A 23681-nucleotide genomic window follows, 5' to 3' on the forward strand; every position below is an offset into this window, starting at 1 on the left:
GATGTAGCTCAAGGCCTTCCAGATGTCTTTCGAAACCCAATGTGAATTCTGACTTGCAATCCAGTTCCCATCTGTCAAACTGGTTTAGCCACCTGGGAGAGCCACTCCGCCATGGCCTGCCATGTAAACATCTCACAGCAACGGCTGATGTGTGAAGAGCTTTAGGGACCGGGTCCCGGCCCCTCACAGGGTTCCAGCTCACATCCCTTGTGGCAAACTTTAGCCAGACTCTCGGTCAGAGTTCAGCTTAACAGTGTAGCTTTCGCTTCAGTAAAATAAACAGCACGTGTTTTCATTTTATTTGTTTTGCTAGCGAGACAAAATCTGTAAAGGGCAAATAAAACACTCTATATGAAATAGTGGACTTGGATAGCCCGTCATAAATGACATATCGAATGGGATTATTTGTGTGTCACCTTTTTCACGGGTATTTTTCTTTTGTTGATGGATTTTGCTTTGTTTTGTTTTACTAGTTTGACCGAGAATAAGCACATGGACGATGGCATTTACGCACAACTGGTGCCATGGTTCTCTGCACGGGAGCCTTGGAGACGTGGTCCTGAGCTCCAAGACAGCAGAACAGGCAGAGTGTGCCGCAGCTTATGCCGTTATTTGTTTGCAGAAAGCCAATCATGCGCTAGAGCGGTGCGATCACAGTGCAAGGAAGGTGTGCGCGTCCACGGTCATGCGCGAAGTAGGCACGTACGGACGTTGCCAGGTCCTCTCCGTCGGCATTTTGCGGGCTGTCAGGTGCCTTCTGCTCCATCGCCTGCTCATTGACGGAACTGGATTTTTTCTAACTTCCCAGATGTTTGCAAATTCACACTTGAGAAAGTGCACAACAACGTGAGGCCAGACCTGCTCAGGGTGGAGAACGGCCCTGGAGGAACCAAGGAAACACAACGGGCCAAGAGAAACAGGGACACGGCCATCGTATGAAGAGGTAGAAGTTTATTGGAATATAAACATTCAGATAACATGTAAGATAGAAAAAAAATCCACCAACAACATATACAGACACTTGCTGGAAGGAGACGTCTGAGGTATTTATTTATTCACCATCTAGGCTATCACATTTTATTTCTTCCTTTAAATAGTTAAGAAAAAAAGAACTAGTTGCAGGGCTGCTGCTGCGGGGCGGTTTGGGAGCAGCGCCGTCCTCCTCTCCTCCTTCGGATCGCTCTGCAAGGCCACGGCAGCAGCCGCCAGAAAGGGCTGTAGCTACGCAGACCGATCCCATTCGCTTGGGAGGACCCTGAGCGTCTGTGTCGGGAGAAGAGCTCCTGCTTGCCCCTGTGACGGCTGAAGGAGTCCCGGCCCTTCCGTCTCCTGGTGCTCCCCAAAGGCCCTGGGGCCCGACAGGCCCACGGCAGTTGGAGAGGGGGGCCGTAGCACAGCGGAGGAGCAGCAGCTGAGCAGCTGCGTGTGCAGAAGCCCAACGCTCAACCCCCAGACGGACGGCAGAAAAGGACCTGGGGCAGACCACCAGGAAGGGCCCCTGCCAGTTGTGGGACAATGCGGGCGCTGAGCCTGGGCCTGGGCTTCCGACTCGGCAGGAGGCAGCTTCGCACGCCTTCGGGAGCTCTGGCACGGTTCAGCCAGGCAGCCAAACCTGCCTGAGGCCAAAAGCACAGGGACTCGATTCCGGCATGGCCTCTCGCCACAAAGCTCCCTGGCAGAACACTTGGGAGGAGGGAAAAGGGAAGCGGCCCTGCACAACGAAAACCATTGCTGGGAAGACAGCCCTCCCCATCATATCAAAAGCCCTGAGTGCCATACAATCTTTTTAACGTCCAGAGTCAGGTACGACAGGGTGAAGCCCCACGTCAAAACCCGCTGCTGGTTTCTTGACCCGTCCGCCCCAAGCCCCGCAGCACAGCAGGAACAGCTACACAACTCCAGTCAAGCGAATCAGCATCAGAAACAGGGTGGAGACGGAGGCGGGTGGATGTTCACAGTCCAAAACGGCTGACCCAGAAAACAATCTCGGGTCCAGGTTGGATGCTGCAGCTTGTTTTAATGAGGTATATATATTTATATATATATATTTATTTATATATATTGTTACAAATCCACAAATCTACCCTTTTCCCTGAACTGGGTAAGAACAACCCTTTCGTTCCCTGCCTAGTTCCAGTTTCGCAGCGTAAGAAGCTTACAGGCACGAATACTCTTGTGGTGCGGAGGCCACGTCCGGGATCCAAGCCATTTTCTGTGCAAGGAATGCAAACGTTCGCAAGCGCAACGGGACCAGATCAGGCGTGGCGGCTGGAGGCATGTTTCTTTGAAACCCAGGTCTGCTCAAAATCGCGAATAAAACGGAGAGTGGGCTGAGCCGTTTTGGTTTTGTCTTCAGGAAAGAGTTCAGTGCGTGTGTGCGTTCGGCTCTACTTCACCAGGCACCCACCTTTTGTTAAACACACACACAACCAATTGCCCACCCTTGCTTTATACATGATCAGAGCAGGCCCAGATTAAAAAAGAAACAGCCCCTGCTCCTTTTACATCTACTTTGACCCACAGTAAGCAAGAAACCCAAGAGTTCACTGTTCTCAGAAGCTTATGAGAAAGAAAGTGTTCAGGAAAAGCAAATCCCTGCTCCCACCTCCCCAACCCCGCCATCTGGAAATGAGGAAACCCACCTAAGTGTGCAAACCAGTCACTTCATTTAGACGATGGCAGGGTTTTGCTTTTTGTGCTCCACTTGGGAAAGGACTAAAGAGGGAAAGCTGGGATTCAATGAATACTGCAGGAAGGACCTGTAGGAAAGCTCAGCCACACGGCACATCTTTAGGTTTTCCCCAGCCTCCAAAACATGAGGGCTAGAAACCTACTCTTAAAAAACAAATAAATGCAGAGGCGATCCCGATTTCACAGAAGTACTGCTGGGAGCGCCACTTCACAAGCTGGAACACAACCACTGCCACTGCTCTGCTAAATGCCACTGGAGAAAAATTACACACAATTAAATAACTTCAGGCACCCAAACGCTTCGGAAGATTCACAGAAGAACTCCTCCTGCACAGTTCGAAGTGAAAAGCAACGGGCCAAAAACAGCAGATGGTGAAGCCAGGTGGACAAAGCTCAAGCCAGAAGCACCTTTCGCAATCTCATCGTCCTCTACAAGACATCAGCTGGTGGAATTCATCAGGTCAGCTGTGCCTGCGGTGTGGCGTTACTATTATCGAGACGTTATTTCACCACAGGCTCCTGCCCCTGGAGCTGGGGGGCTTTCAGGCCAAATGGGAGCAGCGGGGGTCTTTAAAAAGTGCCCCGTGTGAACGGAAGGCAAGTCCTGGATGTGGATGGGCCCAGCCTCCAGCTGGCCTCTCGTCACCCTCTTCGAAGGGAGGGACAGCCAGGCACTGGAGCAGTGGGAGGCTAAGGGAAGCCAAGTAGGGGCGGGGGCAGGGGCCGGAAGGGTCTTCTGACAGACCAAAAGCTCTGCAGCACCTCGCGTGAAGGAGCTTCCTGGTCACGGCACGCATGCAGTGGGGTGGGGTGGGGGGCAGGGGGCGGAGAATGAGGTTATCAACCGGAGACGGGGGCAGAATTTCTTCTCAAAAGATGTGCTCGAGAGGTAGCCTGGCAAGCGATCCTTCCGTCTTTCTGGAATGTCCTTGACAGGATGGCACGATGCCATGTGCAGGAAATAGCCAAAAGTAGCGTGATGCCTTCATCAGGCCAACGGAAACATCACAAAAATGCGCAAGCTCACAAGTTTGCCAAAACTTTTCTTCAGATGGGATGCAGAAGAGCTCTGGAGAGCTCCAAAGCTTGCTGAGTTGGTCCGAATTGAAGCATTAGGCTACTTTCATTTCCTCCTCTTCCTTTTCCTCCTCCTCTTAAATTCTAATGGACAGTTTTAGCCTGCTGGGAAATATCCAAAGTCTCATTGCTTTTTGAAGTAGCTGTTGGATGAAGAGAGATAACACTGGAGTGCGGAATCTCTCTCTTATACGCACAAACACACATACACTGGACAGGCTATTGACCACACCTTGATTAAAATTTGGCTGAAGAGCAGCTAAGATGTGACCCATCCGGTGCTACCCCTGGTCCAGGACTAACATTTACAATCAGACCCAGGACTTTCCACGGGAATTGTAGGCTTTGTCATTCTGGCAAATCTGATTTGTGGACGGACAAACGTGCTGTTGCTTTGCTCAATATGGCTTCTGCTGGAAAACGGCCAAATTAGTTGAAAAGGAAGGTTGGGCAGAGTCAAGGCTGAAATTGGCTTTGTGGAAGGCCAGCGGAAACTGCTGACAAGGCTACCTTTGGGAAGGAGCCGTCAGCATCCGTCCACCAGACGCTCTCAAGGACGGAGGAGACAAGAAACACATCTGGGGAGGCTGTTCGCCACCCAGCCTGTTCCGTGGTGTGTGTGTGTGTGTGTTTCAAACAACCCGTTCCTCTGTGGGAGCAGGGCCTTTGGACGTGTTACTGCAGAGGAACATACCTGAAAAACGCTGTACCAAAATTGAACACAGAATGATGTTTCTTTCTGGAGGAACCAATGTGAGCAGCACCAGCGTTCTGTGCACAAAGATCTGTCCAGAGAGGAAGTTTTTTTATTTTGCTTGATTCATTCATTATCAATATGTTCATATGCAACTCCCCAGGAGCGCTTTCCTCTGCAGGCATTTGTCCGGAGGCACGGCTGATGCCAAGGGAAGAATCCGGGCCGACAGCAAGTAGTGCCACACAATTCCGCAGCTTCCCAGGGACCAAAGTGCCTGGAATGCTGCCGTCCTACACTGGAGGCCTGGCCTCCCCTGGGAAACCACCGTTGCTATGAAGTAGCCAATAAAGCGGGAGCAACTCTCTTGTTAGACAGGCCTCCACTGCCTTTCAGTTGTTTGCCGAAACGGTTTGGTGCTGGAGTTAAAATCTACTGTGCACACATGGGTTTGGATCCTACAAGAACCAGAGTAGTCTCAACAAGCTGAGAATTAATCCTACGTGTGGCCGGATTTTTACCTCAAGAGTCACAACAAGTAAACAAGAACGTGACCAAAGCTGGAGTCATCAGGATGTACCTAACGTGGAATCACTTTGCAAAATCCTGAACTCGTAAATCGGGTGGGGTGGGGTGTTGAACCTCTTTCAGCCTGGGGGCCAAATTCCGCTTTGGAAAAACAGTCGGGGTGGGGGGCATTCTAGGGTTGGGCAAGGCTGAAATGGCACAAGAGCCGGAGGAAAGTAGCATGGCCTGCTGGAGGTTCTAGGCCCAGGCCACAAACCCCTCTAGGAGAACTTGCCCCTGCCACAAACAAGCGAGAGACGATCCCGTTGAGGAAGAACTAGCCTGCCGCCGCCGCCATCACCTCCTAGCACCCCGCGCCTGAGACACCAAGTGCCCCAAGTGCCTCCATGCTACGCTGAATACAGCAAAGCTTTCTGATCCTTCACCCAGGCGGTTGCCTTTTTCTTTTTCTTTTTGGGTGTGTCTTTGGTGCTACAATATATAAAATTAAAAATAAAAAGCAGTCAACAAGACATATAAAAAGAAGCTTTAACATATGCAAATCCTTCCAGAAGAGCAGAAAAAAATAATAAAACCAACAAACACAGCAATAAGTACATATTTCTGAGGTATTTCGTCTGCTCTGGAAAAGCCGGTGCAGACCTGTAGGATGACCGAGATTTGCCAGGGTAAGAGGTGGAGGGGGGGCCTGATCCCTGTTGGCAAGGAGACGGGGCTTGTCCATCCAATAGACGGATGGACAGGCGGGGGGGGGGGGGCGGGGCAGTCAGCTGTAAGGGCAGAGCGGAAAGACACGGGGGGGTGTTCCAGGGAGGCACAGGAGGGCGGGTGCGCAGAGGGGCAGCCTTCCCCAAGTGGGGAACCTTCTGATGGGTTGGACCACAACTCCCATCATCCCCAGCCAGCTTGAGGATGCCCCGTTGGGGAAGGCAGGCATAGGGGAAAACAAACAAACAAAAAAGCAGAGGAATCCATTTGTGGGGGACGAGGGGACAGGGGGAGAGATGTGGCAGCCAAGATATCAGCCAGAGGACCTGGAAAGGGAAACCACGGGGAGGCATCAGGACGCCTCTGGCTGCAGGGCTCCGATGCAGCCCCCTGGGATGCCCCACAAACGCTCAGGGAGCAGCCAGCTCCCCACTGCATGGGCTACGCAGGCACGCAAAGGGCCACAGGGGTCCTTGCCACAGGGTTCAGCAGGCGAGTGAACATGGGCGGTGCTGCGGGGCAAACCGGCCACTTCCAGCATCCGGGTCCTCCAAGTCCCCACTCTATTTCTGGGAGATAAAGAGGCCGAGAGAGGGAGGGAGGGGGAAACAGAAGCGCCTCTCGGGGGGGGGGGATCTCATTAGAATTTTGGCTGGCAAGAACTGATTATTTTTTTTAAAAAAGACCCACATCTCCATTCATCCCCGGGATGGAAAGAACAGAGCCAAGAAACGTCACAGATCAAAGCATGAAGGAAGGCGCCCGAAAGAGTGAGGCTGTTGAACAGCCTCCGGGGACCGGCACGCCCCATGGCAGCAAAGGCCGGGTAAAGCTGCGGAGAAGAGCCCGCCTGCCGCCCTACGGCTCCGCTTGCAGTCTGGCTGCGAAAGGCCGCCCACCCCCCCCCCCCGCCCCAATCGTGCTGCTCCACGCTGCAGATGCGGAGGTCTCACCATCCCCCGGAGGAAGGTGGCAGACCAAAGCCCAAGGAGGACAGGGAAGGGGCAAGGAATGCCCCGGCCCTTCCAGCCCAAGGCAGCCAGCAGGCAAGATGGAAGAACGCCCAGGAAGAGGGATACGCTTAGGATCGCCCGCCAACGAAGCACAGCAGGGTCAAGGCGGCGTTTGAGAGCGCGCTGCAAAGGCAGATTCTAAGGGCGTGGCTGTGGGAGGGGAGAGAAAAGAGTCACGTTCCCACCCCCTCCCCACCCTCTGGCCTCTGTGGGTCGGATTGTCAATACACTGCAATCATGTTGCCAGGGTGGGGGGGGGGAGGGGGGAGAGGAATTCTTGGGGGTCCTGGCTTGAAAACTGGGTTCCTTGCCTCGGCCTTTTGCTTACGGTGGCGACGCTCAGTCATCTACAGAAATGCACGGGGGCCCGTCCAGAGAGTCCCTGATTGAAACACGCCCTGTGTCCGCCCCCACCCTCTTTCCCTAGAGGACACAGCAAGACCTGAAGAAAGGCTACACGGGCAGTGAGCCATGTGGCCGGCATGGACTCTCCGGTCCTCCTCCACCACAGGCCAGTCGCGGAGCAGGTCCCTCAAGGCGAGGTGGCCAGCGGGACTCCAGTCGCGCCTTGAGGAGCCGGTGGAGGCCAGAGGGGAGGACGCCTGCACACACGCCTGCCCGGCTGGCCCACCGGCTTCCTCCTCCTCCTTCTCCTCAGAGAGACCAGCTGGTGGAGGGCTCGGCGCTGGGGGTGCCCCTGGAGGAGGTGGGGCTGGGTGAGCAGTGCGAGGAGGAGGAGCCGCCCCCGCCCCCGCCGCTGCTGCCCCCGCCGCTGCTCTGGGCGCTGGACCCGGCGATGAGGTGGACCACCGGCTTCTGGGCAAACAGGACTCCTGTGGGGCAGGAACAGGGGTGGGCGATTAGCAGGCTCGCCAGAGAAAGCCTCGGGCAGTGCTTCCCGTCCTGGGGCTGCGGGGAGGGAGTCAAGGGCCAAAGCAGAGGAGCCCGGAGCCCCTGTTCCAAGAACACCCCCCTCCCCTCCCCGTTTCCACATGCAAACCCTCTCTCACCTGCATAGATTGTGCCATTGATCTCCACGGACATATTAATGCTTCCAAAGCCAGAAGGGGCCCAATTCAATGCTGCCGCTGCACTTGCTGCAGAGTCGGATTTATCCTCTGGGGGGGGGGGGGGGAGACAGGGAGGGAGAGAGGACCAGTGAGCGCTGGGTGCTGCTGGTCCGTTCGTGGGGGTTCCCTGGTGCAGTGACCCAACTTGAGAATGACCCCCATCTCCCCCTGCCCCCCCACTTCCACCGCCTTTCCATTTATAGGATGGCTGGCCCACGGACAGAGGCCGTGCTCTCGTTCTTTCCTCCGCCTATGAATACTTCACCAAGAAATATACAGACAGACCTATATAACCGCAGACTGTTACCAGGGCTACAGCGTGGTGCTCGGGAAAGGAAAAGCTGGCAGGCCTTGGAAGGCGTGCACCGAGGGGTTTAGACCCACGTGGGACTGAGGGATCCACCTGGTACTGTGGCTGGGCCAACCCCCTCCCCCCACCCCCTCCAGCTGGGGCAGCTCCTGGCTGTCAGCAGCCCCGAAGCAGCCTCCAACGGGGCCCGAGAGAGGCGCACCTGCCCACCGGAGACTTGGCACCCAGAAGCGCCATCCAGCTCCCCACATCCCGTCCTCCACATGGGGCAAAGGGTCGCTGGGTGCAGTGGCTGGATCAAGGCGCGTGCAAGGACCCTGCCCCAGCAAAGCAAGAGGCCAATGGCCCGGGACACGCTGCCTCACCTCGCCCGTTGATTTTGATCTTCATGGGCAGCTGCCGCGCCATGCTGAGCAGGTTCCGCTGAAACGCCTGCTGGACGAATCGCTGCTCTTCCTCCGTCATCCGTGCCACCTTCTCGGCAGGCTCGGCGGACTCCAGCCTCTCCCTCAGCTGCTCCAGCGTGGCCGTCCTGGCCGCGGCTACGGTGGCCTGCTGGCTTGCCAGGGCCACAGGCACGGCGATACGATTTGGCGTGGACACAGTCAGGGGGATGCCGTCACCTATCAAGGCAATTGCACAAACTCAGGACCTGGAGAAAGCCCGCTTCCTGGAGCGAAGCAGAGGGCGGTCGCTGCCCAAAGGGCCACTCGCCGGCACTTAGAAGCAAGCGCTTTACAAACGCTAGTTGCCGCTGCTGCTGCTGCATTAACTGCCCCGAGCTTTTCTGCATTAGGGCAGCAGCTGGTTTGCACCTGCACTGACAACAAACCCGGCACTGAGTAACTAGCAAGGAGGCCTCGGGGGAAAGAGGCGAAAGCACTTGGGGCTGAAGGACGTGAGAAGAGCCACAGGGGATCGTGCCACAAGCCGACCTAGTCCAGCTGCCCTGCTCTCACGGTGGGCGGCCAACCCGAGGTCCCCACGGGAAGGCCACCAGCGGCGGCAGCAGCACCCCCACCCCCCGTCACGCCCCCCAGCAACTGGCCTACAGAGGCGGACCGGCTCCCATCCGGGAGGTACTAGACAGCCATCCTGGCCAGCAAGCCTAAATGCTGCATGGTGCAAAGACACCCTTTTCCTCCCCGTTTTTTTTGCATACCGCCCTTCACATAACTCAAACCCAGGGTGGTGCACAAGAAGGAGTTACGACAGGAAACAATTACAGAATGAAAATACACAAGTAAAAGAAAAAGCGGTTCCCAATTCCGCTACAACTTCAAAAACAATTCAGTGGAAATCCTTTTCCGTTGGAACTAAAAAAACCCAAAACAAATAGTAACTGCAGCTAAAATGCCTTGGAAAACAAAACCCCCCTCAACCCGGTGCCCTAGAAGGGAATATGCCAGGCCTGGCACAAGCCTCCCTGGGGAGGGAATTTCATCATCGGGGGGGGGGGGCACCACAAAAAGGCCTCCTCTTTCCTTGCCTCCTACCCAGCCTCTGGCGGTGGAGGCCTTTCCACGGAAGCCCTACAGGTTGACCCCGGGGGGCGGGGAGGGGAGGGGAAGGGAGGCCCTTAAAAGCAGTCAGCGCAGCCTCCCCCAACCTGATGCCCTCCGGATGTGTTGGTCCGCAATTCCCATCATTCCCAGCCAGCTTGGCCAACAACCGTACTGGCTGGGCAGAACAGGGCCGCAATCCAACAAGGGCCCCAGGTTGGGGAAGCTGGGTTAGGAGGTGGAACGAAGCCAGAAATCCCACAGAGCCCTTCAGGAGGTGAGAAACACAAGCCTCTCTCAGACCCACAAGGGAAGAGCGGGGTGGCCAGGGAAGGCAGCCGCAGACGGGTGGCCTTCAAAGGGGCTCCTCCCCCACCGCCCCCAAACAGTTCCAAGGCCATGCAAGGCACAGCCTTCCACACACACACGTCGCCACTTCCGTGGCCAAGCAGAGGGCCCCTGGTGGCGGCTCTCCCACGTACCACGCCGCTGGCTGGGATCCTTCGACCAGTCGGGGACCCAGCCGCTGCGTCTGCCTGTGGCCTCCGGGTGATCCCCATTGGCCGGTGCTCAGCGTCCCGGCCAGTCAATCCCCCGACTTCTGGCCAGCACGGGCCCTCGGCCCGTCAGGCCACGCAACTGACCACCAGGCTGCCTGACTGACCTTTCCTGAGCGCGCCCGCTGGAGGCAGGGGGGAGCTGCTGGTGCCGCTGCCGGGGGCGAGGCCGACGAGGGGGAAGCGGATCTTCGGAGGGCACAGGAGCGATGGGGCCCCCGTGGCCGCCGGGGAGTAGCTGAACAAGGAGGAGCTGTAACTGGGCCGCCGGCCTTCCCGCCGGTTGCCATCAATGGCGGCCTGCAGCTCCGTGGGAGAACTTAAGGACTTCTTCTCACATTCGTAGGCATAGAGGTACTTCATATACCTGGAGGGGAGGAAAGCAAGCCACCAAGTAAGAGTAGGCAATGTCCACCTGGATGGGAGAAGCCCCGCGGACAGAACCCTCTGCTCTCCCTTTTCCCTCCCCACCCCTATTTCCTTGTGTGTTGTATCTTCTTTGATGGCGAGTGGCTTGTTTCATGGATTGTATGTGCAGGACACGGAATAATGGGCTCAAGGTTCCAGCTGGACATCAGTAAAATAAACAGTCTGTCGCTTAGTTACAAGAACCATACAGTTGCCTTGGCCAAGCTACAGGGTCAATTTAGACATCGCAGCACACCGTAGTTCGTACGAACCGTAGTTCAGAGCCTCCATTCTGGTTTGAACTACAGCAGGCAGCGGAGGCTTGAGAGCTGCTTGCCTGGGTTTATCTCCCAGCTGCTCCGTGCTGGGCTCCCTAAGTTCATTCACGTCTCCATGGTGCAGCAGCCCCTGGAGGCAGAGCAATGGCCCTGCCTGCCATTTCATAGACCCCTCGTAGAGGTGGGAGGGGCCTCTAAGGCCATCGAGCCCAGCCCCCTGCTCCGTGCAGGAACCCACCCCGAGAGGGGGCTGTCCAGCTGTGTCATTTCCCAATGACCCATGAATTCAAACCTAACAGTAAATGTAACCCACGGTTTGCAAACCAGCTCCAAAACATGGTTTGATATCTTGGTTTGGCAACTCTTTGCAAATCATGGTTTATAAGGCGGCATAGAGGTTCAGATGTAACACCGAGCCATGATTTGGCATCGTATCTAAAAGCAGGCATGAACTGGATTCACACAGTATGCTAAGCCAGGCTTGTTCAGCCAGGCTTAGCATACCCTGGCCGGCAAGTTCACATTACGCCAGTCCTTTTACAACTTCATTGGCTGCCAGTCCAGGTCTGGGCCTGATTCAAAGTGCTGGTATTGACATTTAAAGCCCTAAACGGTTTGGGGCCAGGTTATTTGACGGAATGCCTCCTCCCATATGTACCTGCCCGGACCTTAAGATCATCTACAGGGGCCCTTCTCCGTGAGCCCCTGCCAAAGGAAGTGAAGCAGGTGGCTACTAGGAGGAGGGCCTTCTCTGCTGTGGCACCCCAGCTGTGGAACGAGCTGCCCAGAGAAGTCCACCTGGCGCCTACACTGTACTCTTTTTGTCGCCAACTGAAGACCTTTTTATTCTCTCAGTATTTTAACACTTAATTTTAACTTAAATTTAAATTTTACTGTTCTAACTTTGTATTTTAATCTTATATCAATTTTGCTGCGTGGTTTTATCCTGGTTGTGCTTTTTATACTGTATTTTGTATTTGTGCTTTTAACCTGTTGGTTGTTTTATTATGGTTTTAATTTTTTGTGAACCACTCAGAGAGCTTCGGCTATTGGGCAGTATAAAAATGTAATAAATAAATAAGTAAATTCATTTTCTAGAACAACCCGTGATGAGTTAAGCGAGTTGTCTGTCGGATGTCCCCCCCCCCCACGGATTATTTTCCCCAAATAAGCCAACCAGCCTGAGAACCCACAGCCTGCAGTGACGGTTATTTTAGCGACGGCAGGCTAGCACGCTGCTTGTCGCACAGTGTGGGTTGCGGAGGCTGCCGGCCAAGAGCAGCCACAAACACTGCCGCCGCTCGGCTCCCCTCAAGCAACCTCCATTCCCGCCGCAAAGGAAGCTGGGATAGGGGAGCGCAGGAGGTGGTAGCCTGCCGCCCACTATGGGTCAGCGTGACATGTGAACCCCATCTCCTCATTTATCCTTAGCAGTCAGTCTCTTGTGAGAATAAATGAGAGAATAGTAAGGAAGATGGGAAATGCCTTTAAACCCCCCCATCCCATCCCACCCCACCCCCCAGAAAGTGGGAGTGGGAAGAACTCCATTAAGTCCTCAGTCCAATCAGGTGCAGACTAAAAAGCTAACAAGAAAACAAAACCCTATCTATAAAGCCCAACATCTACAGTTACGAGGAAACGCCAAAGTGTTGTGAACAACAAATATAGCCACGGGCCTGCTCAGAGGTCAGCTCATGCTAGCTTCGGCCTTGGGGGCTCCCGCCCACCCCCCCGCACTCCCCCTCTGGGGCAGCCTGCGAGGAGATCAGAAGATTCACTGCAGTTCAGTGCTATGTCCAGGATGTTACTGGTTTCTCTGCTGCCCAAGTCATGTCCGTCTCCCCCGCCCACCCCGGGGAGGGTCTACGTGGGCATGTGGGAAACTCAGGACTTACTGGGTGCGGAGGGTGAACGCGGCGCTGGTGATGGAGGTGGGCAGGTTCAGGCCTTTGGTGATCTCCCGCCAGATCTTCTTGTTGATGATCTCCACCAGCCCTCCTTTCTCTGTCACCAGCTTGTAGAGCATGTAGAGGTCGAGGATCTGCTTCGCCATGATGGGGATGCGGTTGATGGGCGTTCCTGCAGCCACACACCAAGAAGGCAACAGGGAGGAAAGGGGTAAGCAAGGTCAGGGCAAGGCCCACTGCCAGGCCGCCTCTCTCCCAGTCTCAAGACATAAGAGCCGTTCCCACAAAGCCTTTTGCCCAGGGTGCCTGCTAGAGGCCACAGACTGCAACTCCCACCAGGCCCAGTCAGAAGGGCCAAACGGTCAGGGGTGATGCGGCCCAAAGCGGTTGCCTCCGCCTGCCGGAGCTCAAAGTCCCACGGCCCTCCTCCCCCACTCACAAAACCTAAAGGCGGGTCACTGAAACGTGCACCCCTTTGCCCCTGCCCCCTCTGCTGCCTCCAATGCCAGGGCAGGGGCTGAGCGGGGGCATCCAGGAAGGCCATGCGCAGAGCGTGGCATCTAGCAGGGGGGCGGGCGGGCAGGCAGGCGCCCCCCCCAACAGCTGCTGGTTTCAAAAGCCTCCTGCTGCCTCTGATGCCGCCAGGGCTCCGTGGAGCAGCCCTGGACAGCAGCCACTGCGAGGCCCGGCCACAGTGGAACTGCCTAGCCTGCTCTTCAAAGCCAGCGTGGGCAACCTGTGGCCCTCCAACTCCCATCAGGCCCAGGCAGCATAGCCAATGGTCAGGGACAATGGGAATTGTAGTCAGCCTAGCCTCATCTGGAGGGCCACATTTATTTCATTTTTCATTTATTACATTTCTATACCATCTCACAGTCTCCCACCAAAGGCAACTAAAACCATTGATGGCCACAGTCTTCATTGGCATCAGAGGAGATGTGAGGACAAGGAGAAAACAGGCGAAGCCGCCTCACACTGAAGCTCACTGCGGTCATTGCAGCCCGCCAAAGCCAGAGCAGCACCCAAGAACAAGCGCGTGTGCTTTTCCGCCTGAGCCACATACGGGCAAGGGCTCAGCCTGCAGGCCAGCTGCGGCTCTTGGCCGGCCTCCATAGAGCTCACCAAGATGCCGTGCAGCTAGCGCTGGGAGTGATGGAGGGCTGCGCAGATCGGCGCACTCCTCAGCTGGGCGGCGCACAATGCGGAATCTGGGTGGCCCTGTCCTGTTCCTCTTCCACTTCCCAGCTGGTTGGCCTGTGGCCTCTGACCCACCTCCACTTGTAGCCCTTGGGGGCAAAAAGGTTGCCCAGACCAGCAATTTCCTTCCCATGAATTAAGCTACAGCCTTCACATTGAGCAAACTGAAAAAAGCACGCAGGCCTCATTTTAATTTCTTGAGGAAAGCAAAAATAGGCTAGAACACCACAAAAAGTATTGCAGATTTGAAGAGCTTTTATGACCTCTGCATGGAGACACTTTAAATTGCTTTCTCACTTCAGAATTTGCTTCTTTTGTTCTTAGTACACTATAAACAAATCTAGCCAATGAAACCTTAAGAACAGGCATGCAAGGCCAGATAGGAAATGCCGCAGTGGGCAGATCACCTCTGAAGGGCGGTTGGACAGGGAAAAGTGAGATATCCCCGACCAAGCCTGACCGCTGCTGCCCCCAGGGCAGATTTCCTGGAGGCCGGAGTAGCAGAAAACATCCACAACCCTCAGGATTCTCTCGCTGCTCTGCCCATTGGCCAAGGTTGCTTTCTCTGGGATTCTCCCGCGTTTTTTTGCTCTCCACATTTGTAACGTCAAAGAGCTGGCCAGGAGAGCAGGACGCTACCTGTATAAGGAAAGGAAAGAAATCCCCTTCGCGCGTGCGGCAGCTACTACTGTGTAAGCGGAACAGCTCACACGGTAGTAGTAACCTTTTCACAGCGGCCGCGTACAAGCGCTCCGTGGCGCTTTTATTCCACGGACGAGAAGCCAAGAACCGGGCTACGGAAAAACAGACTAGGTGTCCATCCAGTTCAGCATCTTCTTTCCCACAGCAGCTAAACCACAATTTATTGATTTGTTACATTTCTATCCTGCCTTTTCCTTCAAGGAGCCCAAGGCGGTGTACATAGAATCATAGACTAGCAGAGTTGGAAGGGGTCTACAAGGCCATCGAGTCCAACCCCCTGCTCAATGCAGGAATCCACCCTAAAGTATCCCTGACAGATGGTTGTCCAGCTGCCTCTTGAAGGCCTCTAGTGTGGGAGAGCCCACACTGCTCTCCTCCTCCACACTGCTGCTCCCCCTCTTTGTTTTACCTTCATAACAACCTTGTCAGGTAGGTTAAGCTGAGAGTCAATGACTGCCCCAACGTCCCCCCGTGAGCTTCAGGGCCCAGTGGGGACCGAGACGTATGTCACTAGCCTGGCTCTCTCACACAGGCCTCTGGGTAGCCCACAAGCAGTAGCCCTCTCCCAGGAGCCAGTGGCACAAGTGGGGACTGCAACAGAACACTGCAGCATGGAGCGCTGTGCTCAGGGCTCGAGCTGCTCCCAATGACGTCCACCACTGCCCCAAGTCCATCAGCGTTCCCCGCTTAGTCCTCATTGGCTCGCTCGAGCCCTCCCCTCCTCCCCCCACCCAAAGGATCTGTTCTTCTCCTATTGCACTTCTGGAAACCTCGGGGTTTGCCCAAGCCTGCCAGCAACTTCCCCTTGTCTGAGAATGGCAACCGCTTTGGCGATGGGAACATGCAGCCATATTGGTGTTGGCTCATATTCAGCTTGTGATCTACAACAATTCCAAGATCCTTCTCGTTTGTAGTCTTGCTGAGCCAAGTATCCCCCATCTTGTAACTGCATTTGGTTTCTATTTCCTAAATGTAGAACTTGGCATTTATCCCTATTAAATTTCATTCTGTTGTTTTCAGCCCAGCACTCCAGCCTATCAAGATCACTTTGAAGTTTGTTTCTGTCTTCCAGGGTATTCGCTATCCCACCCAATTTTGTGTCATCTGCAAATTTGATCAGCGTTCCCTGCACCTCCTCGTCCAAATCATTAATAAAAATGTTGAAGAGCACTGGGCCCAGGACTGAGCCCTGCAGTACCCCACTCGTTGCCTCCACCCAGTTTAAGAAGGTTCTGTTGACAAACACTCTTTGAGTCCAATTCTGAAGCCAACTGTGAATCCACCTAATAGTTGTTCCATCTAGCCCACTTTGAGCTAGTTTGTTAATCAGAATATCATGGTGCACTTTGTCAAAAGCTTTGCTGAAGTCAAGATATATGACGTCCACAGCATTCCCACAGTCCACAAGGGAGGTTACCCGATCAAAAAATGAGATCAGATTAGTCTGACAGGATTTGTTCCTGACAAATCCATGTTGGCTTCTAGTAATCACTGCATTGATTTCAAGGTGTTTACAGATTGACTTCTTTATAATCTGCTCCAGAATTTTCCCAGGGATGGATGTCAGACTGACTGGTCTGTAGTTCCCAGGTTCCTCCTTTTTGCCCTTTTTGAAGATAGGGACAACGTTGGCCCTCCTCCAGTCGTCCGGCACCTCACCCGTCTTCCATGATTTTGCAAAGATAATAGACAAAGGTTCTGAGAGTTCTTCTGCTAGCTCCTTCATTACTCTAGGATGCAGTTCATCGGGCCCTGGAGATCTGAACTCATTCAAGGAAATTAGGTGTTCTTTGATGGCCTGGCAAGCTCCCCCCATGCCTCCCGATTCTCAGCCTGGTCTTATGACCCTACACAACATGTGGGGCAATCGGTGCAGGGCGCGGCCTGATCCAAACGCCACCGCCGAGCCTTCTGGAGCCCCCCGCTAAAAGCCGCAGCCTGTGCGGAAACCACACCTGCGGATGAAGGCCCCGGCCCTCAGCGGAAGTCGATCCACGTGTGCGTGGGGGCCGGGAGCGAGTTCCCCTTCAACGGTGGGCGCCGTCCTTCGGCCCTTGGGAAAAGATGTGGGAGGGTGTGAAAAAGCTGACAGAGATTAAAGCCCAGACTGTGTCGTCTGCGCATCCAGCCAACGTGCTGCTTCAAGGCTCCCCGAGGCTTCCTGGGGGGCTAATCGCCCACCCAACCCCCACGTCCCCAATCCAATTGAGGGAATGGCATTAACTGATCGCTAAGCAAGCTTGATCCAGTGACCAGATGGGGCAGGCAGAGAGTGAAAGCGGGGGGGGGGGGGGGAGGACGAGGCAGGGGGAGAAGAGGTAAACCGGGAAGGCTTCTGAAGGCCAGTTTAGAGAGGCCACTTGGGAGGAGGAGGAGGAGGAGGAGGAGGAGGAGGAGGGGCCCCCTCCTCCCCAGGTGGCGCTGAAGCCACCCCTGCCTCCCGCAATGCCAGGGAAAGGCCTCTGGCCGCCAGGGCTACTGAGATCACGCTGGGGAACTTCTCTGGATCCTGGGGAGGCACCCAGGGCAACCAGCACAGGGCTTAAACTGTTTATAAACTATTTGCTAGATTTTTGTCTTGTTTTAGCTCAAAGTTATTTAATTTAAAATCTATTTCGCTAGCCACTTTGGAGGTTTTACCTGGAAGGCAGGACAGACACTGTACATCTTTATAATCATTATAGAGAAAGAAGGAGGGAGAGACCAGACTCACAGTGAGAAAGCCAGCCTGGATTTCCCATGCCTGTGAGTTTTGGGCACTCAAGCGCCTTCCGCAGGTGCAGACTAAGAGAAATAAACACACACCATAAGTGTGGAAAGGTCCCATGTCGGGTCTTCCCCCCCACCCCCCAGCCAGCCTTCTTGTAGGAAAGGGAAAGGCGCAAAGTCTTTATTGGAAGCCCTCGGAGCTGAACAGGAAGGCTGAGAAACGAGCGCCCTGGGACGGGGAGGGAGAGGCGGCAGCAGCAGTGGCTGAACAGACCCTTTCACAGCCAGCCGGCTTGTCAGGGGGCCATGATGGATTACTGTCATCTGGCAGTGTGGGGATTAATGATCTGGGGGTCAGAGGGGAGAATTCCAGAGGGAAAGGTCACTGACCGGGGGCGCGGCATAAGACTTGTTGCCTTTTGATGGCAAACCCGGTTTTACTGTACTTTCCAGCCCGTCCCCCCGTCCCCCCGTCCCCCATTCCAAGAGCGCACAGGAGCCCCCGCAACGATCGCAGCCATGCAGGCTGAAGGCCCAGACCCGCGCCGGCAAAGGAGAGGGGCGCATCCTCTGCTTCCGCGTTCCCCGTGCGTTTCCCCTCTTCCACTGGCAGCGCACAACCCACACACGCGGCCACCCCCCCTTCACCCCTGCTTGCCCACAATGCCAAGCCCTCCTGCCTCTGACACAGAGCCGTCAGCGTCAGACGGAGCCTTGGACACAGATCACAAACAGCCGCCCACGGAGGACTCAGTTTTCAGGCACGGGAGACTGAAGGGCCTTTAGCTTCCGAGCCCCGAAGGGACGAGGGCCGTTCTCTGGGGCGCCACGCTAACGATATAAAACCGGGCGCTGGGCGGCACAAACACGCACACAAGCCCTGCCAGGGCTGGGACCTTGATGGGAAATGTCTAAGGGGATGCGAAGGCAGAGACCAGTGGAGCACGCCCACAGGGGCACGCCTGATTAACGCTGCCTGCAGAGGTGAGGCAAAATCAAGGAAAGTGTGGAACTCACCGCTACAGGAAGTGGCGGAGGCAGCAATAAGATGGGATGAGGCCATTCTGAGAGCCAATAGTGGTTAAGAGCATTGCGACGGGAGCTGGCAAGAGCCAGGTTCAAAACCCCACTTTGCCACAGAACTCGCTAGGAGGCCGTGGGCAGGTCGTGGTTCTCAGCACTGGGGGCCTTGAGTTTCTCGGAGGAAGGACATGAGAACAACGTGGCATCAATAAGAAACGACACGTCAAGCCACAGGCATCCTTAGTCATGGTAGCTGAGCATGGGGCTACAGCCTGGTGCCTCCCCGGTGTTTTGGACTACAACTCCCATCGTTCCTGACCATTAGCCATACTGGCTGGGAGTGAAAGGGTTTGCAGCCCAGTGTCTGGAGGGCAGCAGCCTGCCGATCCCGGGTTCAGAAGCAGAGCTTGAACACCATTTGCTGGGCTGCCCATCCTTTTGGGACCCATGGGGGCATTTGGGGATCTGCAGCACTCCTGTGCCACCCCCCACCCCAAAATGGCTCCCACGGAGAACGTGGCTGGTTCCATGCTGGCTGCCACAGGGGCCTGGCTAGTCAAACGTGAGCGGAAGAGAAATCGTGAGGCCGGAGGCTGGGAGGGCAAGGCAAAAGTGGGAGAAGGGGGGCAGCGAGGCTAGAAGAGGGCAGAAAGGGGGCAACTCTAGTGTTTCCCACGGTGTTTCTTTAAAGCACCTTTCTGAAGGGGGCAGGGAGCTGTGTGGGCACCGCATTGGGGACCCTGGGCTTGGAGGACCAAGACCAGGCAGCCTGCTTCGCTAGTCTCGGCCCCAATCCAGTCACTTCCTTCTCCTCAACCATCAGAAGTCCTTGACCCCCTAGACCACGGGTCCAGGCAGGGGAGGGTTGAGGGTTCTTCCCAAGGCAGCGCTTCCCCACGGCAGTGGAGGCCCTTTCCAAACAGAGCTCTCCCCCATCCGACACCTTCTGTGTCCACATGTGCGCTACTTCGGGGAAGCGACAGGAGGCTATGAGGGAAAGCCCATCTAGTCAAGCAGTTCACAGAGCCACAGAGCCCCCAACCACGAGATTCCGACGGCCCAACAAGGGGACGGAAGTGAAATCAGGGCCCGGTGCCCACGGCTAGGCTCTCCCAGTGCCCTGAGGTCTCCTTTGAAAGGAAATACGAAATAAACAGCGCTCGGAGCAAGGCGCCCGCTCCACCTCCCCGGCCCCTGCCATTCAGCCTGCGTTGCTCACCCCAGCCCCCCGCCTGCCTGCCCTGCTTCCACAGTGGGTATTCACACCTCCCGACGCAATCGTCGCCACCTGACCCGCACGCCTGCGGACCATCACACATGGCCATCGAGGTGGGGGCTGGGAAGGAGGGCCATTAATCATGCTCTCTTTGACAAGGGCCCCCGGTCTCATCTGCACCCATGGAAATGCTGTCGATCCCAGCCTCGTGGGCACGGGCACCCTGCTTTTGCGGAAACGGCAGCAGCCCCCCCCCCCGCCCCCCAGATCTCCTTTGGCCCAGTCGAGCCACGGTGCCCCAGCACTAATCTCTGGGCAACTTCTCATGGAGGCGGCTCCTCATCGCACTAAGCCTCGCTAGTGTTCAATCGCTCAACAGCTGGGTTTAATATACTTCACACTCACAACATCTTTACCAGATGTTCCACAGCTCTGCTACTGGTGGGGTTCTCACCTCTCTGACCCTTGAACTAACTCCCCTTCCCCAATGGAATCTGAAGTGGAAACACAGTTTTCCAGGAAGAAGGGTGCGGGGTGGGGCGGGGAGATGTAAAACCGATCCATTGATGTTTTAAGACTTATACGGGCAGCCTGAGCCCACTGACTTCAGACAGGAAGCAAAGGCTTCTAATGACCCGCTGCCCAATAGCCTCCCTTCTTTGGCACTCATAACACGGACCAAGGGCCAAATGCGAAGTTGCTGAAACGTACCAACTGAGACGTGTCTGAGCAGAAGCCGCCTGCCAGTGTTACAGCTGCCCCTAGCAAAAAAGGGAGCAGAAGCGTCCCTTCATCGCTGACATGCTAAGCGCTGCAGCGGTTCAGAAACCAGTGCGACGTCTCGCTGCTTCCAGAGCCTCAGCTCAAGGTCTGGGACACTTCCCCGCCCCCCCACCCTCCTCCACAGTTGGGAAAAGGGTAAAAGGGGATCTTACCAGAACCTTAAAAACCGCACATCAGTAGCAAGTGCCATTGTAGATGCCTCAGTGACGGAAGTGCTGAAGAGAAGCAAATCTATGGAAATGAACTGAGGCTCTTCCTTTGGAAGCTGTGTGGAACCCCGATACCCACCCTTGGACCCATGTCTGTCACTTGGTTTTTTAAAAGCCTAATCCACACGCTAGAACGGGGCTGGGCCCATCGTTGTGGGCAGAGCAGGTCCCCTCAGTGAGAAACTCAGCACGGGCCCTTTTACTCTTCCCAGAGAAGGATAATAAGCCTGTTTTACAAAAAGCCACTGCGTCTTTTCCTTTATTCCTCTCAAAGTGAATCATCATAGCTGAAGAAATGTTCTTCCAACTTAATTAAGGTATCTGAAAGCTGAAGAACTCTCAGCAGTCAACACACTTAACAGCCAATTCTCTTTAAAGCAGTCAATGCCTCCCTTTCCAAATTCTGTATAGCCACAGAAGGCTCTATAAGTGGAAACGTAATAGAACAGCATCCTCTGAGAACGGAGACGAAGAGGCCATCCATAACAGGGACAAAACAGGGACAGAAGCCTCTTTCTTTTCATCCGTGCTCTTTCCCTATCCTTTCCACAGAAAGAAAAATACCCCGGGTTCATGACATGCATGAACTGCCTCAAACAGCAAGGACGTTCGTATCTTACAGTGTTCTGGAGTTTATAGAAATGGGCCTAGTTTGAATTCAAGCAATCCAAGTACCGTTTCATTATTTGCTCATCTTTAATCTCCTCTGGGACCAGGAACAGAAAGTCAGTCAGTCAGTCAGTCAGTCAGTCAGTCAGTCTCTCTCTCTCTCTCTCTCTCTCTCTCACACACACACACACCCCACACACACCTCTTCTCAGGCTCACAACACCATTATGGGGAATTTGTATGACACAATTAAAGCAAAACATGCATGTTAGTTCCCTTCCTTTACCAACAAATTGAATGACAGAAATATCATCCTTGCCTCTATTCAAACCCAAGGATGTCCTTCAGGTAGCAAAAACCTCAGTGATGAGGCAGCAATGAAAAGGAGGGGGAGGCCTTAAGGGTCCCCCCCCCCCCCAGATAGGCTTGATAAGCGCTACTGTTGGCTGCAGATAAAAGCAGCCCCGGCCAAACCCTTCCATCAATATCAGCATTTGCTGCGAGCTTTTCCACATCTGAGAACATGCAGATAAGGCACCCAACAGCAGGAAAACATTAAAACCACACTCTCTGGCTTACAAAGCCGCTTCTATGTATATACACACATCAGACCTAGAATGGACAAGCCACCTGGGAAAACTAAGGTCATGCAGAAGCCTTGAGCGGGAGCACAGTGGCACAATCAGAAGCTGTTTATGAGATCTTCACAAAGGAGGAGACTCCTCGGTGGACAAAACCGTCTTCCTGGCTGCAGCACCGGATCCAATCTAGTCCTGTGGCCTTCAGTGTGAGAATTCACGCACTGCATAGCACCATTTCTGCATCTGCAGAAGACCTGTCTCTATTTCAGGAGGGTTCTAAATGGTCCAGAGATATTCTGATATAACCCCCGTTGCAGAACGGAAGAGAAAGCCAAAGTGTTTAATGCAAAGCCTGCAACCGCAACCTTGCAGGTCGTGGAACTTCCTGGTCCTGGAAATTTGCTCCCAATTGTTCATCATCTACTGGAAACCATTAATGTTGAAGCAAGCAAACGGCTCATCTGCTGAAAACTGGGGTCCTTTTGGTTCTCTGTTGTATGGGCTATTGTTATGCTGTTTGTCATAACTTAATTTCTTATTTTCTTGTTTGCTTGTTTTTAGTATTTACATTAACCACCTTGAGCGCTTCTTTGGAAGCTGAAAAATGGGGCAGAAATCCCTTTAAATAGCAATAAATACTAGAACAGACTGGTGATTGATCAACTTCAGGCTTTGAGCTAAAGCCTGGGCTTTGTCACAGGGAGGCCCTCTAAGCAGAGGAAACCACTGCTAGAGCGTCTGAGAATGGCCAAGCCTCAAAGGCCAGGCTCATAACATGGCGGCGTTATTTTTTAAAAAAATCTTTTAAAAGGAAGGTTGTATGCTGGAGATCTTCTCCCCTGAACCCCCCCCCCCCCCCGCCCCATCTGACAGAATATTATGGGGAAGATGGCTGAGGAGAGCTTTCTTTTCTGCAAATTTTCATGGGCTCCAGAAGTGACTTGCCTTCTTTTGCAGAACTGCTGGAAGCTGCTACACCTCCCACCAAAAACAAGCTTTCATCTTCAGCTAGCCCAGGTGAGAGATGAAGCTTTCATATGTCTGAAACCAAGTCCTGTAATTTAAAGGCACAGGCTAAAAGCTGACCAACCTGACCCCATTCTGGTGTCATGTGGGGGCCCAATCCCACCCTCTCCCCTCCCCAAGCACGTTATGGCTTTCCTCTACTCTCCCATCATTACTGCCACTGAAGAAGCATTTTATCACTTACAGGTGCAGTGGCTTTGTGGCAACCTGCTGTGCTTCGAGGCCCAGCGCATTCATTCTGCATTAAGCCTAATGCAGCAGGGCCTCTCCCTCGCGCTCTCCCCCCCCCTCTCTCTCTCTCACACACACACAAATTGCCTGCCCAAGGATAAGACTGTATCCAGGGCCAGAGCTTTTCACCCTCAAAACCTTTTCAGGAGCTCCTGTGAAATCTGTGGTTTGCCTTTCACATCATGCCTCCAAGACCAACCCTCAACTCAGTGGCCATGCGCTGACCCAAAGCCTGCTGCACCTCAGGTCACGCTCCCGAGGGAAAGGAGCAACCTGCTCAGCATGAAGAGCTCCTTCGGAAATTCACCCAGAGCTAAAGGCTTCTGGAGCTATCCGGCATTTTGTGACAAACCAAATGACACACTCTGGTTGGTAGAAGTTATATTTATGCCTCCAAATTTAGTGGTACTTAGCAGGCAGTGATTCAATGAATTTATTTATAGTATGTCATTTGGAGACTGAAAGCCCCAAGATGTGGAAAAACCTGTTTCAATTCATGCAAAGTCTTGACGGGTTTCTTAACTTTCAACACTGTTGGAAAAACGCTGCTGGACGTATTAAATGGGATGAACAAATAGGGTGAATTGCAACAAAACCGACGTACGTGTAATTGCACTTGCTGATATTCATCTCCTGTTTTCTGTGTTCAGGC

General features: G+C 54.3%; 1 protein-coding gene across 2 annotated transcripts in view; it reads right to left on the minus strand.

The window, feature by feature from the left end:
- Window positions 1-931: 931 nt before the first annotated feature.
- The window catches only part of ARID3B (AT-rich interaction domain 3B), a 46055-nt gene continuing 23305 nt past the window's right edge, over window positions 932-23681 (minus strand). For both annotated transcript variants that reach the window (XM_063142898.1, XM_063142899.1), the window contains exons 5-9: window positions 12732-12915; window positions 10258-10517; window positions 8457-8714; window positions 7722-7829; window positions 932-7544 (exon numbers count right to left, since the gene is read on the minus strand). In XM_063142898.1, the coding sequence (XP_062998968.1) occupies window positions 7366-7544; window positions 7722-7829; window positions 8457-8714; window positions 10258-10517; window positions 12732-12915 (989 nt within the window). In that variant the 3' untranslated portion in view covers window positions 932-7365. The remainder of the gene's footprint in view (window positions 7545-7721; window positions 7830-8456; window positions 8715-10257; window positions 10518-12731; window positions 12916-23681) is intronic.

The sequence above is a fragment of the Elgaria multicarinata genome, chromosome 16, assembly GCF_023053635.1.
Source record: "Elgaria multicarinata webbii isolate HBS135686 ecotype San Diego chromosome 16, rElgMul1.1.pri, whole genome shotgun sequence".
In the NCBI taxonomy this organism is placed as follows: Eukaryota; Metazoa; Chordata; class Lepidosauria; order Squamata; family Anguidae; genus Elgaria; species Elgaria multicarinata.